General features: G+C 62.0%; 1 protein-coding gene across 3 annotated transcripts in view; it reads left to right on the top strand.

Annotated features, from left to right (window-relative positions):
• The window catches only part of LOC120393549 (immunoglobulin superfamily member 1-like), a 35,979-nt gene that overhangs the window by 13,438 nt on the left and 7,135 nt on the right, over window positions 1–15,406 (top strand). The window contains exons 4-7 of one of the 3 annotated variants that reach the window (XM_039518171.1): window positions 1,519–1,809; window positions 2,857–3,147; window positions 12,958–13,248; window positions 14,184–14,451. In XM_039518171.1, coding sequence (XP_039374105.1) covers window positions 1,519–1,809; window positions 2,857–3,147; window positions 12,958–13,248; window positions 14,184–14,451 — 1,141 coding nt within the window. Of the gene's footprint in view, window positions 1–1,518; window positions 1,810–2,856; window positions 3,148–12,957; window positions 13,249–14,183; window positions 14,457–15,406 lie in introns of all 3 variants that reach the window. The other 2 variants (XM_039518170.1, XM_039518172.1) reach the window with 2 other exon arrangements.

Here is a 15,406-nt window from a genome sequence, read left to right as displayed (position 1 = left end):
CAGCTCGCAGGGCTGCGATTCTGGGTGGGGGAAACTCTGGGATCTGGGAGAGAATCTCTGCCCCGGGGGCCCCTGGATCTGCCCGTGGCTGGAGCTGGGCGAGGAGGCTGGGGCTGGGTGGGTGCCCGGGTCTGGCTCTCATGGCCTGTCTCCTGTGCGCAGATCTCAGCTTACCCAGACCCTCCATCTCTCTGAGCCCCACTGGGGTCACCGCCCCAGGGGCAGACGTCACCATCCGGTGTCAGGGGCAGCGCCGGGACGTGAGGTTCTTCCTGCACAAGGCTGGAGACCTGAACCCACAGCAACACATGGACACTGCTGGGAACGTGTCCGAGTTCCGCATCCCCAGCGTGGGCCGGCAGCACGGAGGGAGCTACAGCTGCAGCTACCGGCCCCGGTCAGAGCCCTTCGTATCCTCGCAGCCCAGTGACCCTGTGGAGCTGGTGGTGAGAGGTGAGAGGCCCAGCTCAGCGTCCCCGTTCCCAGCCCCACCCCCAGCCAGACCCTCACGGGGACTCGGTGCCAATGGGACACTCAGAGCCAGGCTCTGCCCTGAGCCCTGACCCCACAGAGGGGACGCCCTTCTGGGGAGTGGGGACGGAGTCACTGGGGGTTCCCCAGCCAGGGGGGAGCAGCAGCCCCGCAGGCTACTTTAACGCTGTCCCCAGTTCGTATGAACCGTGAGTTGCTATTTAATCCCGTGATCCCAACTCCTCTGTTCTCCAGCGCCCGCCCCAGGCAGTGCCCCGGCTGGGGCTGAATGAGGCAGGGGCTGCAGGAGAATCAGTGGTTTGGTGGACATGGTGCTGGGCTGGGACCCAGGAGATCTGGCCCAGCTCCTGGAGCAGCCACAGACTCTGTGTGATGGGAGCACGTCTTGGTTTCCAAAAGTGTCCTTCATGGTGGGGGAGCCTCAATGTTCAGGGATCTCAGGCTGAACACCCACAAACCGAGACACCCACAGTTAGTGGAGACCTCTGCAAATGGTGCCTCAATAGCGCTGGATCCCTTGTGCTGGGGGAGCATGTGGGTCCCCCGCTATGATCAGGACCCTGTTGTGCCATGTCTGCATAAACACAGATTGAAGAGAGAGTCCCTGCCCCTGGGAGCTCAGTGAGGAAATTGAATCTGTCTGTGCCTCAGTCTCCCGCTCTGTAGAATGGGAGGCTGACTCCCTTCTTGTGTGCGGCTCGGGGCCTGTGGTGCTGGGCGGTGCCAGGCACCAGAGACCAGCCCGTGAGTCGCTCTGTGCTCGGGGGGGGCTGGATGCAGTGAATGAGGTAAGGGCTACACATGGGCATATGAAGGTATCAAGCACTAGGGAGCTGCGGCTCAGTGTCTGTGGGGCTGGAAGCCCAGCTCGCAGGGCTGTGATTCTGGGTGGGGGGAACTCTGGGATCTGGGAGAGAATCTCTGCCCCGGGGGCTCTTGGATCTGCCCGTGGCTGGAGCTGGGCGAGGAGGCTGGGGCTGGGTGGGTGCCCGGGTCTGGCTCTCACGGTCTGTCTCCTGTGCGCAGATCCCAGCTTACCCAGACCCTCCATCTCTCTGAGCCCCACTGGGGTCACCGCCCCAGGGGCAGATGTCACCATCCGGTGTGAGGGGCAGCGCCGGGACGTGAGGTTCTTCCTGCACAAGGCTGGAGACCTGAACCCACAGCAACAGATGGACCCTGCTGGAAACGTGTCCGAGTTCCGCATCCCCAGCGTGGGCCGGCAGCACGGAGGGAGCTACAGCTGCAGCTACCGGCCCTCCTCAGAGCCCTTCGCCTCCTCGCTGCCCAGCGACCCCGTGGAGCTGGTGGTGAGAGGTGAGGGGCCCGGCTCGGCGTCCCCGTTACCAGCCCCACCCCCAGCCAGACCCTCACGGGGACTCGGTGCCAATGGGACACTCAGAGCCAGGCTCTGCCCTGAGCCCTGACCCCGCAGAGGGGACGCCTGGCTGGGGAATGGGGACGGAGTCACTGGGGGTTCCCCAGCCAAGGGGGAGCAGCAGCCCTGGAGGCTACTTTAACGCTGTCCCCAGTTTGTATGAACCGTGAGTTGCTATTTAATCCCGTGATCCCAACCGCTCTGTTCTGCAGTGCCCCGGCTGGGGCTGAATGAAGCAGGGGCTGCAGGAGAATCAGTGGTTTGGTGGACACGGCGCTGGGCTGGGACCCAGAAGATATGGACCAGCTCCTGGAGCAGCCACAGACTCTGTGTTATGGGAGCACGTCTTGGTTTCCAAAAGTGTCCTTCATGGTGGGGGAGCCTCAATGTTCAGGGATCTCAGGCTGAACACCCACAAACTGAGACGCCCACAGTTAGTGGAGACCACTGCAAACCCTGGCCTCAATAGCGCTGGATCCCTTGTGCTGGGGGAGCATATAGGGCCCTCGCCATGATCAGGGCCCCATTGTGCCAGGCGCTGCATAAACACAGAGTGAAGAGACAGTCCCTGCCCCTGGGAGCTCAGTGAGGAAAGTGAATCTGTCTGTGCCTCAGTTTCCCGCTCTGTAGAATGGGAGGCTGACTCCCTTCTTGTGTGCGGCTCGGGGCCTGTGGTGCTGGGCGGTGCCGGGCACCAGAGACCAGCCCGTGAGTCACTCTGTGCTCAGGGGGCTGGATGTAGTGAATGAGGCAGGGGCCACACATGGGTATATGAGGGTATCAAGCACTAGGGAGCTGCGGCTCAGTGTCTGTGGGGCTGGGAGCCCAGCTCGCAGGGCAGGATTCTGGGTGGGGGAAACTCTGGGATCTGGGAGAGAATCTCTGCCCCGGGGGCCCTGGATCTGCCCGTGGCTGGAGCTGGGCGAGATGGCTGGGGCTGGGTGGGTGCCCGGGTCTGGCTCTCACGGCCTGTCTCCTGTGCGCAGATCCCAGCTTACCCAGACCCTCCATCTCTCTGAGCCCCACTGGGGTCACCGCCCCAGGGGCAGATGTCACCATCCGGTGTGAGGGGCAGCGCCGGGACGTGAGGTTCTTCCTGCACAAGGCTGGAGACCTGAACCCACAGCAACAGATGGACACTGCTGGAAACGTGTCCGAGTTCCTCATCCCCAGTGTGCGCCGGCAGCACGGAGGGAGCTACAGCTGCAGCTACCGGCCCCGGTCAGAGCCCTTCGTCTCCTCGCAGCCCAGTGACTCCGTGGAGCTGGTGGTGAGAGGTGAGAGGCCCAGCTCGGCGTCCCTGTTCCCAGCCCTACCGCGAGCCAGACCCTCACGGGGCCTCGGTACCAATGGGACACTCTGAGCCAGGCTTTGCCCTGATCCCTGACCCCGCAGAGGGGACGCCTGCCCGGGGAGTGGGGACGGAGTCACTGGGGGTTCCCCAGGCAAGGGGGAGCAGCAGCCCTGGAGGCTACTTTAATGCTGTCCCCAGTTCGTATGAACCGTGAGTTGCTATTTAATCCCGTGATCCCAACTCCTCTGTTCTCCAGCGCCCGCCCCAGGCAGTGCCCCGGCTGGGGCTGAATGAGTTAGGAGCTGCAGGAGAATCAGTGGTTTGGTGGACATGGCGCTGGGCTGGGACCCAGAAGATCTGGCCCAGCTCCTGGAGCAGCCACAGACTCTGTGTGATGGGAGCACGTCTTGGTTTCCAAAAGTGTCCTTCATGGTGGGGGGGCCTCAATGTTCAGGGATCTCAGGATGAACACCCACAAACCGAGATGCCCACACTTAGTGGAGACCTCTGCAAACCCTGGCCTCAATAGCGCTGGATCCCTTGTGCTGGGGGAGCATATAGGGCCCTCGCCATGATCAGGGCCCCATTGTGCCAGGCGCTGCATAAACACAGAGTGAAGTGACAGTCCCTGCCCCTGGGAGCTCAATGAGGACAATGAATCTGTCTGTGCCTCAGTTTCCCGCTGTGATGGAGCAGGGGCTGTCTGTGTGGGGGATGGGAGAGCAGGGACGATTTTAGGTGAGATGCAGGTATTCAGACTGTAACATGAGCTAGGCCTGGGGGAGGGGAGGTGACACCTCTGGCTGGGGCTAGACAAAAGGGAAGGGTGGAGTGAAGTCAGTCTTCGGTTGGGAGCTGGGAGGTGGGTTTTCAGGGGATCCTAGGCTGGGATCCAAGCACCCTGAACCCCCCAGATAGGCCAGATTGAGGGGTCCTGGCTCTGAACACAAGCTGGGCTGTATCCTGTGATCCTGCTGTTTAATATTCCTTCTGTTTTACTGGCTGGCTGAGAGTCACTGTGAGCCCAGGAAGAGGGGTGCAGGGCCGGACTCCCCCACACTCCGTGACAACTGGTGGCAGCGGTGGGATCGACTGCACCCCGTGGACGGCGCTTCCTGCAGTGAGTGACTGGGGAGCAGTAAAACGAAGGGGCGATTAACCCCGGGGAGAGTGTGACCAGAGAGCAGGACTTTGCAGTAACAGGGTCCCCCGGGGGATCACAGCGAGCGATCCCAGGGGCGGAGGAGTCTGCAGCTCGACCCTGGCAGAGAGGTGGTGACCTGAAGGACTGGCACACTAGGGGTCCCCCTGGAACCCGTGGGGAGCGGCGAGCACCCCGACCTGCGAGCGGCCAGCAGGAAGATGTATGCCAAGCAGCGCAAGTGTGAGCTTGTGGAGCAGTGCAAGCAGAGGGGGCTGCGCCATGGGAAGCTCACCAAGGCCCAGCTGATTGCCCGGCTGGAGGAGAGAGATCGCAGGAATGAACCGGTCCCTGTCTCTGAGGGAAGCAGCCGGGCAGATGCAGCGCAGGCACCAGTGTCTGCCCCCGCTGGGAGTGGTCAGCCGGCCGCTGAGGGCTCCCCAAGACCCCCCACCCCTAGGCGTAGGGGGAGGGGGAGGAGGAGCCCAGCTACGGAGGGCACCGTGACCCCCCCCGGCCAGCCGGGAATCATCCCGGCGACGCTCGGCCTCCGTGGAACTCAGGCGGCTGGACTTGGAGAGAGAGATCAAACTGATGGAGATGGAGGACCGGCAGAAGCAACGCGAATTCGAGGAGGCCCAGCGCCAGCAGGAGCGGGAGGAGAAGGAGAAGCAACGCGAATTCGAGGAGGCCCAGCGCCAGCAGGAGCGGGAGGAGAAGGAGAAGCAACGCGAATTCGAGGAGAGGGAGCAGCAGCGCAGACATGAGCTGGCCATGACCCAGCTGAGCAACAGTAAGGCCCCGGCTGTGGTGAGTGAGGGGGGGCCCAAGCCTACAAAGAGCTTCGATAAGAACTTCCTGGCCCGACGTAAGGAGGGGGAGGACATAGATACCTTCCTGACGGCCTTTGAGAATGCCTGCGAGCTGCACCAGGTTAACCCTGCAGACAGGATCCAGTGCCTCACCCCCTTACTGGACTCCACCGCCGTGGAGGTGTACAGCCGAATGAAGGGGACGGAGGCGGGGGACTACAACCTGTTCAAAGAGGCCCTGCTCCGCGAGTTTGGGCTGACCCCGGAGATGTACCGGAAGAGGTTCCGGGGTCAACGTAAGACCCGGGAGGTCACATACCTACAACTGGTCAACCGGGCGCAGGGGTATGCCCGCAAGTGGACGGCTGGGGCCCAAACTAGAGAGGACCTGCTTGACCTATTCGTACTGGAGCACTTGTATGAGAAGTGCCCATCCAACCTGAAGCGGTGGTTGATGGACCAGAAGCCGGAGAACCCACAGCAAGCAGGCCGGCTGGCCGACCAATATGTGGACAGTTGGGCAGGGGATGGCGGGGAGGAGTCTCGAGGGAACAGGCCTGCCTCAACGCAGAGAGAGAGTCACCATGGGACCTCCCAGCGGGGCCCTATGGAGAACCCCCACAAAAGGGGAACGTCCAGCGTCAGGTCCACCCGACCCACTTGAGGGGACCCACGAGACATGGGCTGCTTTCACTGTGGCCAACAAGGCCACATACGGGCCCAATGCCCCAAGCTCAGAGACAGACCGAGCAGACCCAACCCGCCGAGGGTTGACTGGGTAAGGACCCAATCGGAGGAGGGGCAACATGCCCAAGAGAGGGGGGCTGGCAGCGTCCCACCTGGGAAGGAGGGAGGAGGGCCCCAGGCCAGCGCCTCTGGGGGGCTGGATGCTCCGGACACAAGGTTCTGCTACAGGGTGGCCACGGGGCTGCCCCTCCGGAAACAGTGCCTGGTTTCCCTGGAGGTGGATGGGAGGAAGGTCACTGGGTACTGGGACACAGGCGCAGAGGTGATGCTGGCCCGGCCCGAGGTGATGGCCCCAAGTCGGATGGTGCCTGATACCTACCTGACTCTGATGGGCGTCAGCGGGACCCCCTTCAAGGTGCCCGTGGCGAGGGTGCACCTGAAGTGGGGGGTCAAGGAGGGCCCCAAGGATGTAGGGGTACACCCCCATTTGCCCACAGAGGTGCTAATGGGGGGGGATCTCGAGGCCTGGCCAGGCAATGCCCGGGGTGCCCTGGTCGTGACCCGTAGTCAGAGTCGGCGCAGGGCACTGCACCCTGACAACGGGGAAAGTACTCTGGCCGAGGCGCAAGACCCTAACCTGGTGGGGAGGGAACGCCCAGAGACACGGCCCGGAGAGGCTGCGGCCTCAGACCCAGCCGGGGAGAGGGAGCAGATCCCCATCCCTGTCCCAGCTGCTAAGTTCCAGGCCGAGGTGCAGAAAGATCCCTCCTTGCAGAAGCCCAGGGACCGGGCTGACCTCAATGCAGCACAGACCATGAGGAGAGGTTGCAAGGAGAGGTTCCTGTGGGAGAAGGGGTTCCTGTACCGAGAATGGGCTCCCCCCGGGGAAGTGGAGTCATGGGGGATTAGGAGGCAGCTGGTGGTTCCCCAGAAGTTTCGCCACAAGCTGCTGTACCTGGCCCATGACATCCCCCTCCCCGGGCACCAGGGAGTCCGGCGCACCAGGCAGAGGCTGCTACAGAACTTTTACTGGCCTGGGGTCTTTACCCATGTCCGGCAGTACTGCCAATCCTGTGACCCCTGCCAGCGGGTGGGGAAGGCCCGGGACAAGGGGAAAGCAGCTCTGAGGCCTTTACCCATCATAGAAGAACCTTTCCAGAAGGTGGCCATGGACATGGTGGGGCCTCTCAGCAAGGCGACCCGGTCAGGGAAAAAATACATCCTGTTGGTGGTAGTTTTCGCCACTCGATACCCCGAGGCGGTGGCTTTGTCTTCTACCGAAGCAGACACCGTGGCGGATGCGCTGCTGACCATTTTCAGCCGGGTGGGGTTCCCCCAGGAAGTCTTAACGGACCAGGGGTCCAACTTCATGTCGAAGCTGCTCCAGTCCCTGTGGGAGAAATGTGGGGTCCGACCCAGCTGGGCCTCAGCGTACCACCCCCAGTCCAACGGGCTGGTGGAGAGGTTCAACGGGTCGCTAAAGATGATGCTAAAAACATTCATGCACCAGCACCCACAGGACTGGGACAAGTACTTACCTCACCTGCTGTTTGCGTACAGGGAGGTACCCCAGGAATCTACTGGGTTCTCGCCTTTCGAACTGTTGTATGGAAGGCGGGTAAGGGGGCCCCTGGACCTGATGAGAGACGAATGGGAGGGGAAGGCCGCTCCCGATGGAGAGTCGGTGGTGGAGTATGTCCTGACCTTCCGGGAAAGACTTACCGAGCTCATGGGCCTGGCCAGTGAGAATCTGGCCCGAGCCCAAAGGCAGCAGAAGGTCTGGTACGATCAAGACGACGCTGGCCCGCGCCGCCACCGGGACCAAGTGATGGTTCTCATCCCCGTGAGGAAAAACAAACTCCAGGCTGCCTGGGAAGGGCCCTTCAAGGTTGTCAAGCAACTAAATGAGGTAAACTATGTGGTGGAGCTGTCGAACTGGGCGCACCACCGCCGGGTGTACCATGTGAATATGATGAAGCCATACTATGACAGGGGGAATATGGTGTTGGCCGTGTGTGGACACTGGGAGGAGCCGGGGGATGACCCTCTAGTGGATCTATTCCCAGGGACAATGGCTGGTTCCCCCCTGGAGGCGATTCCCCTCTCTGATCAGCTGACCCCGGCCCAGCAGGCTGAGATCAGAGAGGTACTGCTCCTATACCGACAGCTGTTTTCCAACCAGCCTGGGCGCACTAATTTGACTGTCCACCGGGTGGAGACTGGGTCACACACCCCGATACGATGCTCCCCTTTTCGGGTTACCGGGAAGACTGCCCAGGACCTGGAAAGGGAGGTCAGGGACATGCTGGCTTTAGGGGTGATCCAGCCGTCCGCCAGCCCCTGGGCCTCCCCAGTGGTGCTGGTCCCCAAGAAGGACGGGTCGATCCGGTTCTGCGTGGACTATCGAAAGCTCAATGCCATCACCGTATCTGATGCCTACCCCATGCCAAGGCCTGACGAGCTCCTGGACAAGCTGGGAGGCGCTCGGTACCTCACCACCATGGATCTTACAAAGGGCTACTGGCAAGTGCCGCTGGATGCAGATGCCAGGCTGAAATCGGCCTTCATCACCCCCCTGGGGCTCTATGAGTTTCTAACCCTGCCCTTCGGCCTCAAGGGAGCGCCGGCCACCTTCCAGCGCCTGGTGGATCAGCTACTGAGGGGGATGGAGAGTTTTGCTGTGGCGTATATTGATGACATCTGCGTCTTCAGCCAGACCTGGGAGGACCACGTGTTCCAGGTTAGACAAGTGCTGGACCGACTCCGGGAGGCGGGGCTAACCGTAAAGGCTGAGAAGTGCAAGGTGGGGATGGCTGAAGTATCTTACCTGGGCCATTGGGTGGGGAGCGGCTGCCTAAAGCCGGAACCGGCCAAGGTGGAGGTGATCAGAGACTGGCCCGCTCCCCAGACTAAAAAGCAGGTCCAGGCCTTTATCGGGATGGCGGGGTACTATCGGAGGTTCGTGCCCCACTTTAGTGCCATAGCCGCCCCCATCACTGAGCTGTGCAAGAAGGGCAAGCCAGACAAGGTGGTCTGGACCGAGCAGTGACAGCAGGCTCTCCAGGCGCTGAAGGAGGCTCTGCTCAAAGGCCCAGTTCTGGCAAACCCAAACTTTGACAAGCCCTTTATGGTGTTTACCGATGCCTCAGACACGGGCCTGGGGGCGGTGTTGATGCAGGAAGATGAAAAGGGGGAGAGACACCCCATCGTGTACCTGAGCAAGAAGTGGCTACCCCGGGAGCAGAACTACGCGGCCATCGAGAAGGAATGCCTGGCCATGGTGTGGGCCTTGAAGAAACTGGAGCCATATCTCTTTGGGCGCCACTTCACCGTGTACACCGACCACTCTCCCCTGACCTGGTTGCACCAGATGAAAGGAGCCAACGCCAAGCTCCTGAGGTGGAGCCTGCTTCTGCAGGACTATGACATGGACGTGGTCCACGTGAAGGGAAGTGCCAACCTAATAGCGGACGCGCTGTCCCGGAGATGGGGCCCCGAACTTCCCCGGGTCACTGGGCAAAGTGACCCCGCTCAGTTCAGTCTCAGAGGGGGGAGAGGTGTGATGGAGCAGGGGCTGTCTGTGTGGGGGATGGGAGAGCAGAGACGATTTTAGGTGAGATGCAGGTATTCAGACTGTAACATGAGCTAGGCCTGGGGGAGGGGAGGTGACACTTCTTGCTGGGGCTAGACAGAAGGGAAGGGTGGAGTGAAGTCAGTCTTCGGTTGGGAGCTGGGAGGTGGGTTTTCAGGGGATCCTAGGCTGGGATCCAAGCACCCTGAACCCCCCAGATAGGCCAGATTGAGGGGTCCTGGCTCTGAACACAAGCTGGGCTGTATCGTGTGATCCTGCTGTTCAATAAACCTTCTGTTTTACTGGCTGGCTGAGAGTCACTGTGAGCCCAGGAAGAGGGGTGCAGGGCTGGACTCCCCCACACTCCGTGACACCTGCTCTGTAGAATGGGAGGCTGACTCCCTTCTTGTGTGCCAGGCGCTGCATAAACACAGAGTGAAGAGACAGGCCCTGCCCCTGGGAGCTCAGTGAGGACAATGAATCTGTCTGTGCCTCAGTTTCCCGCTCTGTAGAATGGGAGGCTGACTCCTTTCTTGTGTGCGGCTCGGGGCCTGTGGTGCTGGGCGGTGCCGGGAACCAGAGACCAGCCCGTGAGTCGCTCTGTGCTCAGGGGGCTGGATGCAGTGAATGAGGTAGGGGCCACACATGGGTATATGAGGGTCTCAAGCACTAGGGAGCCGCGGCTCAGTGTATGTAGGGCTGGAAGCCCAGCTCGCAGGGCTGGGATTCTGGGTGGGGGGAACTCTGGGATCTGGGAGAGAATCTCTGCCCCGGGGGCCCCTGGATCTGCCCATGGCTGGAGCTGGGCGAGGAGGCTGGGGCTGGGTGGGTGCCCGGGTCTGGCTCTCAGGGCCTGTCTCCTGTGCGCAGATCCCAGCTTACCCAGACCCTCCATCTCTCTGAGCCCCACTGGGGTCACCGCCCCAGGGGCAGACGTCACCATCCGGTGTGAGGGGCAGCGCCGGGACGTGAGGTTCGTCCTGCACAAGGCTGGAGACCTGAACCCACAGCAACAGATGGACACTGCTGGGAACGTGTCCGAGTTCCGCATCCCCAGCGTGGGCCAGCAGCACGGAGGGCACTACAGCTGCAGCTACCGGCCCCGGTCAGAGCCCTTCGTCTCCTCGCAGCCCAGTGACCCCGTGGAGCTGGTGGTGAGAGGTGAGAGGCCCAGCTCGGCGTCCCCGTTCCCAGTCCCACCCCCAGCCGGACCCTCACAGGGACTCGGTGCCAATGGGACACTCAGAGCCAGGCTCTGCACTGAGCCCTGACCCCGCAGAGGGGACGCCCGGCTGGGGAGTGGGGACGGAGTCACTGGGGGTTCCCCAGCCAGGGGGGAGCAGCAGCCCTGGAGGCTACTTTAATGCTGTCCCCAGTTCGTATGAACCGTGAGTTGCTATTTAATCCCGTGATCCCAACTCCTCTGTTCTCCAGCGCCCGCCCCAGGCAGTGCCCCGGCTGGGGCTGAATGAGGCAGGGGCTGCAGGAGAATCAGTGGTTTGGTGGACACGGTGCTGGGCTGGGACCCAGGAGATCTGGCCCAGCTCCTGGAACAGCCACAGACTCTGTGTGATGGGAGCACGTCTTGGTTTCCAAAAGTGTCCTTCATGGTGGGGGAGCCTCAATGTTCAGGGATGTCAGGCTGAACACCCACAAACCGAGACACCCACAGTTAGTGGAGACATCTGCAAACGCTGCCTCAATAGCGCTGGATCCCTTGTGCTGGGGGAGCATATAGGGCCCTCGCCATGATCAGGGCCCCATTGTGCCAGGCGCTGCATAAACACAGAGTGAAGAGACAGGCCCTGCCCCTGGGAGCTCAGTGAGGACAATGAATCTGTCTGTGCCTCAGTTTCCCGCTCTGTAGAATGGGAGGCTGACTCCCTTCTTGTGTGCGGCTCGGGGCCTGTGGTGCTGGGCGGTGCCGGGCACCAGAGACCAGCCCGTGAGTCGCTCTGTGCTCGGGGGGCTGGATGCAGTGAATGAGGTAGGGGCCCCACATGGGTATATGAGGGTCTCAAGCACTAGGGAGCCGCGGCTCAGTGTATGTAGCGCTGGCAGCCCAGCTCGCAGGGCTGGGATTCTGGGTGGGGGGAACTCTGGGATCTGGGAGAGAATCTCTGCCCCGGGGGCCCCTGGATCTGCCCGTGGCTGGAGCTGGGCGAGGAGGCTGGGGCTGGGTGGGTGCCCGGGTCTGGCTCTCACGACCTGTCTCCTGTGCGCAGATCCCAGCTTACCCAGACCCTCCATCTCTCTGAGCCCCACTGGGGTCACCGCCCCAGGGGCAGACGTCACCATCCGGTGTGAGGGGCAGCGCCGGGACGTGAGGTTCTTCCTGCACAAGGCTGGAGACCTGAACCCACAGCAACAGATGGACACTGCTGGGAACGTGTCCGAGTTCCGCATCCCCAGCGTGGGCCAGCAGCATGGAGGGCGCTACAGCTGCAGCTACCGGCCCCGGTCAGAGCCCTTCGTCTCCTCGCAGCCCAGTGACCCCGTGGAGCTGGTGGTGAGAGGTGAGAGGCCCAGCTCGGCGTCCCCGTTCCCAGCCCCACCCCCAGCCAGACCCTCACAGGGACTCGGTGCCAATGGGACACTCAGAGCCAGGCTCTGCCCTGAGCCCTGACCCCGCAGAGGGGACGCCTGGCCGGGGAGTGGGGACGGAGTCACTGGGGGTTCCCCAGCCAAGGGGGAGCAGCAGCCCTGGAGGCTACTTTAACGCTGTCCCCAGTTCGTATGAACCGTGAGTTGCTATTTAATCCCGTGATCCCAACTCCTCTGTTCTCCAGCGCCCGCCCCAGGCAGTGCCCCGGCTGGGGCTGAATGAGGCAGGCGCTGCAGGAGAATCAGTGGTTTCGTGGACACGGTGCTGGGCTGGGACACAGGAGATCTGGCCCAGCTCCTGGAGCAGCCACAGACTCTGTGTTATGGGAGCACGTCTTGGTTTCCAAAAGTGTCCTTCATGGTGGGGGGGCCTCAATCTCCAGGGATCTCAGGCTGAACACCCACAAATCGAGACACCCACAGTTAGTGGAGACCTCTGCAAACCCTGGCCTCAATAGCGCTGGATCCCTTGTTTTGGGGGAGCATGTAGTGCCCACGCTATGATCAGGACCCTGTTGTGCCAGGCGCTGCATAAACACAAAGTGAAGAGACAGTCCCTGCCCCTGGGAGCTCAGTGAGGAAAGTGAATCTGTCTGTGCCTCAGTCTCCCGCTCTGTAGAATGGGAAGCTGACTCCCTTTTTGTGTGCGGCTCGGGGCCCGTGGTGCTGGGCGGTGCCGGGCACCAGAGACCAGCCCGTGAGTCGCTCTGTGCTCGGGGGGCTGGATGCAGTGAATGTAGGCAGGGGCCACACAGGTGGCATATGAGGGTCCCAAGCACTATGGAGCCGCGGCTCCCTGTCTGTGGGGCCGGGAGCCCAGCTTGCAGGGCCGGGATTCTGGGTGGGGGAAACTCTGGGATCTGGGAGAGAATCTCTGCCCCGGGGGCCCTGGATCTGCCCGTGGCTGGAGCTGGGCGAGGAGGCTGGGGCTGGGTGTATGCCTGGGTCTGGCTCTCACAGCCTGTCTCCTGTGCGCAGATCCCAGTTTACCCAGACCCTCCATCTCCCTGAGCCCCACTGGGGTCCCCCCCACAGAGGCAGACGTCACCATCCGGTGTCAGGGGCAGCGCCGGGACGTGAGGTTCTTCCTGCACAAGGCTGGAGACCTGAACGCGCAGCGACACATGGACACTGCTGGGAACGTGTCCGAGTTCCGCATCCCCAGCGTGGGCCGGCAGGATGGAGGGAGCTACAACTGCAGCTACCGGCCACGGTCAGAGCCCTTCATCTCCTCGCTCCCCAGTGACCCCGTGGAGCTGGTGGTAGCAGGTGAGGGGCCCGGCTCCATGTCCCGGCTCCCAGCCAGACCCTCGCGGGAGGCTCCATGCTGCTAGGACGCTCACAGCCAGGCTGTGCCCTAAGCCCTGGTCCCAGCAGAGGGGACGCCCGGCCGGGGAGCGGGGACGACGTGGATGGGGTGTATAATAGTCCAGGGAAAGCTCTGCCTTCCCTGGCTGTAGCCGCTGCCGAGGGACGCTGGGCCGTGGTTGGCCAGGTGGCCGGAGCCTGGGGCTGGGGTCACCCGGGCTGGCTGGCGCCGCTGGGGCTCCTTGGCATGGCATGACGGGGGCTCGGGTTGGTTGGGCGGCTGTGGCTGACCCTGGACTGGGCTGGGGCTGGCCAGCCGGCCGGGGACTGGGGCTGCTCGGGCTGGCCAGGCTGGGGCTGGGCTCAGTTGGCCGGCATGGCTGGGGCTCAGGTCGGTTGTCTGGCTGTGGATGACCCGGTCCTGGGGCTGTGCCAGGGGTCCTCTGGCGGTCTGGGTGGGGGGCTGTCTCGGGGTTCCGGCCTGCCCGGGGGTTCTCTGGCCGGTGAAGGGGGTGGCGAGGGGCACTCAGGGCTCCTGCCACTAGAAGCGGGGCCTTGTGCAGTGTGTGTGTGTGGGGGGGGGGGGGGGCTGCAGGGCCAGCCTCCCGGAAAGGGGGGTCCAGCCACCGCCCATGGGGGATGGAGTCACTGAGGGGAGCAGCAGCCACTGGAGATTTCAGTCCGAGGGTTGGGGGATCCCTGGCTCCAGGGCCCCATCTCGGGGGACACACAGAACTTTTGGGGCCTAGAGGCTGCCCAGCCGGCCCTCCCCACTCCCCTGGAGGCCCAGCACTCAATGGGGAGCTGTGCTGGGTGGGGGCCGGTGGCTGGGTCACCGTGTCGGCCCCTCCCCGCCCAGGGTCTGCGTCTCACGGCCTGTCTCCTTCTGCTCCCAGAGCCCACTCTGCCCAAGCCCTCCATCAGCCCCAGCGGGAACGTCTCCCTGGGGGGATCTGTGTCCGTCCGGTGTCAGGGGCTGCGCCCGGGTGTGAGGTTCGAGCTGAATAAAGGGAGACGCCATGTTGCACACGTGGATACGGAGAGGTTGGCGTTTGTGTTTCCCATCAACAACGTGCAGCGGGAGCAGGGCGGGAACTACAGCTGCTCCCATCACCACGGATCGGAGCCATTCACCGAGTGGAGCGACTCCGTGGAGCTGGTGGTGAGAGGTGAGGGGCCCGGCTCGGCATCCCCGTTCCCAGCCACCCCCAGCCAGACCCTCGCAGGGGTCTCAGAGCGAGTCTGGGCTGTCAGTATTAGCGCCCCCTGGCTTGATACAGCCCCGTTTGGCCTCCTCCTTCTCCTCCTGGCCTTCCTCTGCTACAGGAAATCCCGAGGAAGTGAGTGTCCCGCTGTCATGGGTCTACCCTCACTTGAAGCTGGGGGGTTTCAAAGTGAGGACCAGCATGTCTTCCCCCACCCCAAAATCCTTAGGGTAGGTCTCCTTCAGGCTGCCACCACTCGGTCGATTACGTGGGCCGAGACACCCCTATATTCCCCCTCCCACTCCCCTTTCCAGAGACGTTCCCTGGGGAAATACAGATCCACTCATCGGAGGGAAACCTCCCCCCCTCTCTCTCTCCTAGCCACTGGAAAGAGATACCTGATTCAACTGTTTGAATCAAACCCAGGAGGAACCCTCTCCCCCCTCCCTTCTCTGCCCGGAGATAAGCCTGTCTCACCACCGAGAGAGTGTCTTCGCCCCTCCCCCTATCCACAGTGGAAGGGATTTAATCAAGTCTTTATAGAAAGAATTTATTAAAAGAAAAACAAGAAAATACAGAATCTCTATGAGCCCAAGCTGGACACTCATAGGGTATAACCTTGCTAAGTTCTGGAGAGAATCCTCTCTCTTTCTCAGTACAACAACACAGCAGAATAAGAATAATCAATAACAAACACACAGAATTGCAAGCATAGGATTATTAGGTGAGGACACAACGTATCTTTCTAATACTCACTATCTTGACTAGAAGAACTTAGTTCAGAAAGGTGGAAACTTGTAGACTTGATTAAAACATCTGGACTCTTGTAACTCCAGACGGCTAAAGACAAAGACCCCCCCAAACAGAGGGAAAAGTTCCTCCTAGGAGTTTCAAATTCTCTTCCCTGATTGGTC

Source organism: Mauremys reevesii, unplaced genomic scaffold, assembly GCF_016161935.1.
Source record: "Mauremys reevesii isolate NIE-2019 unplaced genomic scaffold, ASM1616193v1 Contig23, whole genome shotgun sequence".
In the NCBI taxonomy this organism is placed as follows: Eukaryota; Metazoa; Chordata; order Testudines; family Geoemydidae; genus Mauremys; species Mauremys reevesii.
The sequence above is the reverse complement of the archived record's forward strand: the minus strand, read 5'-3'. Positions and strand labels throughout refer to the sequence as shown.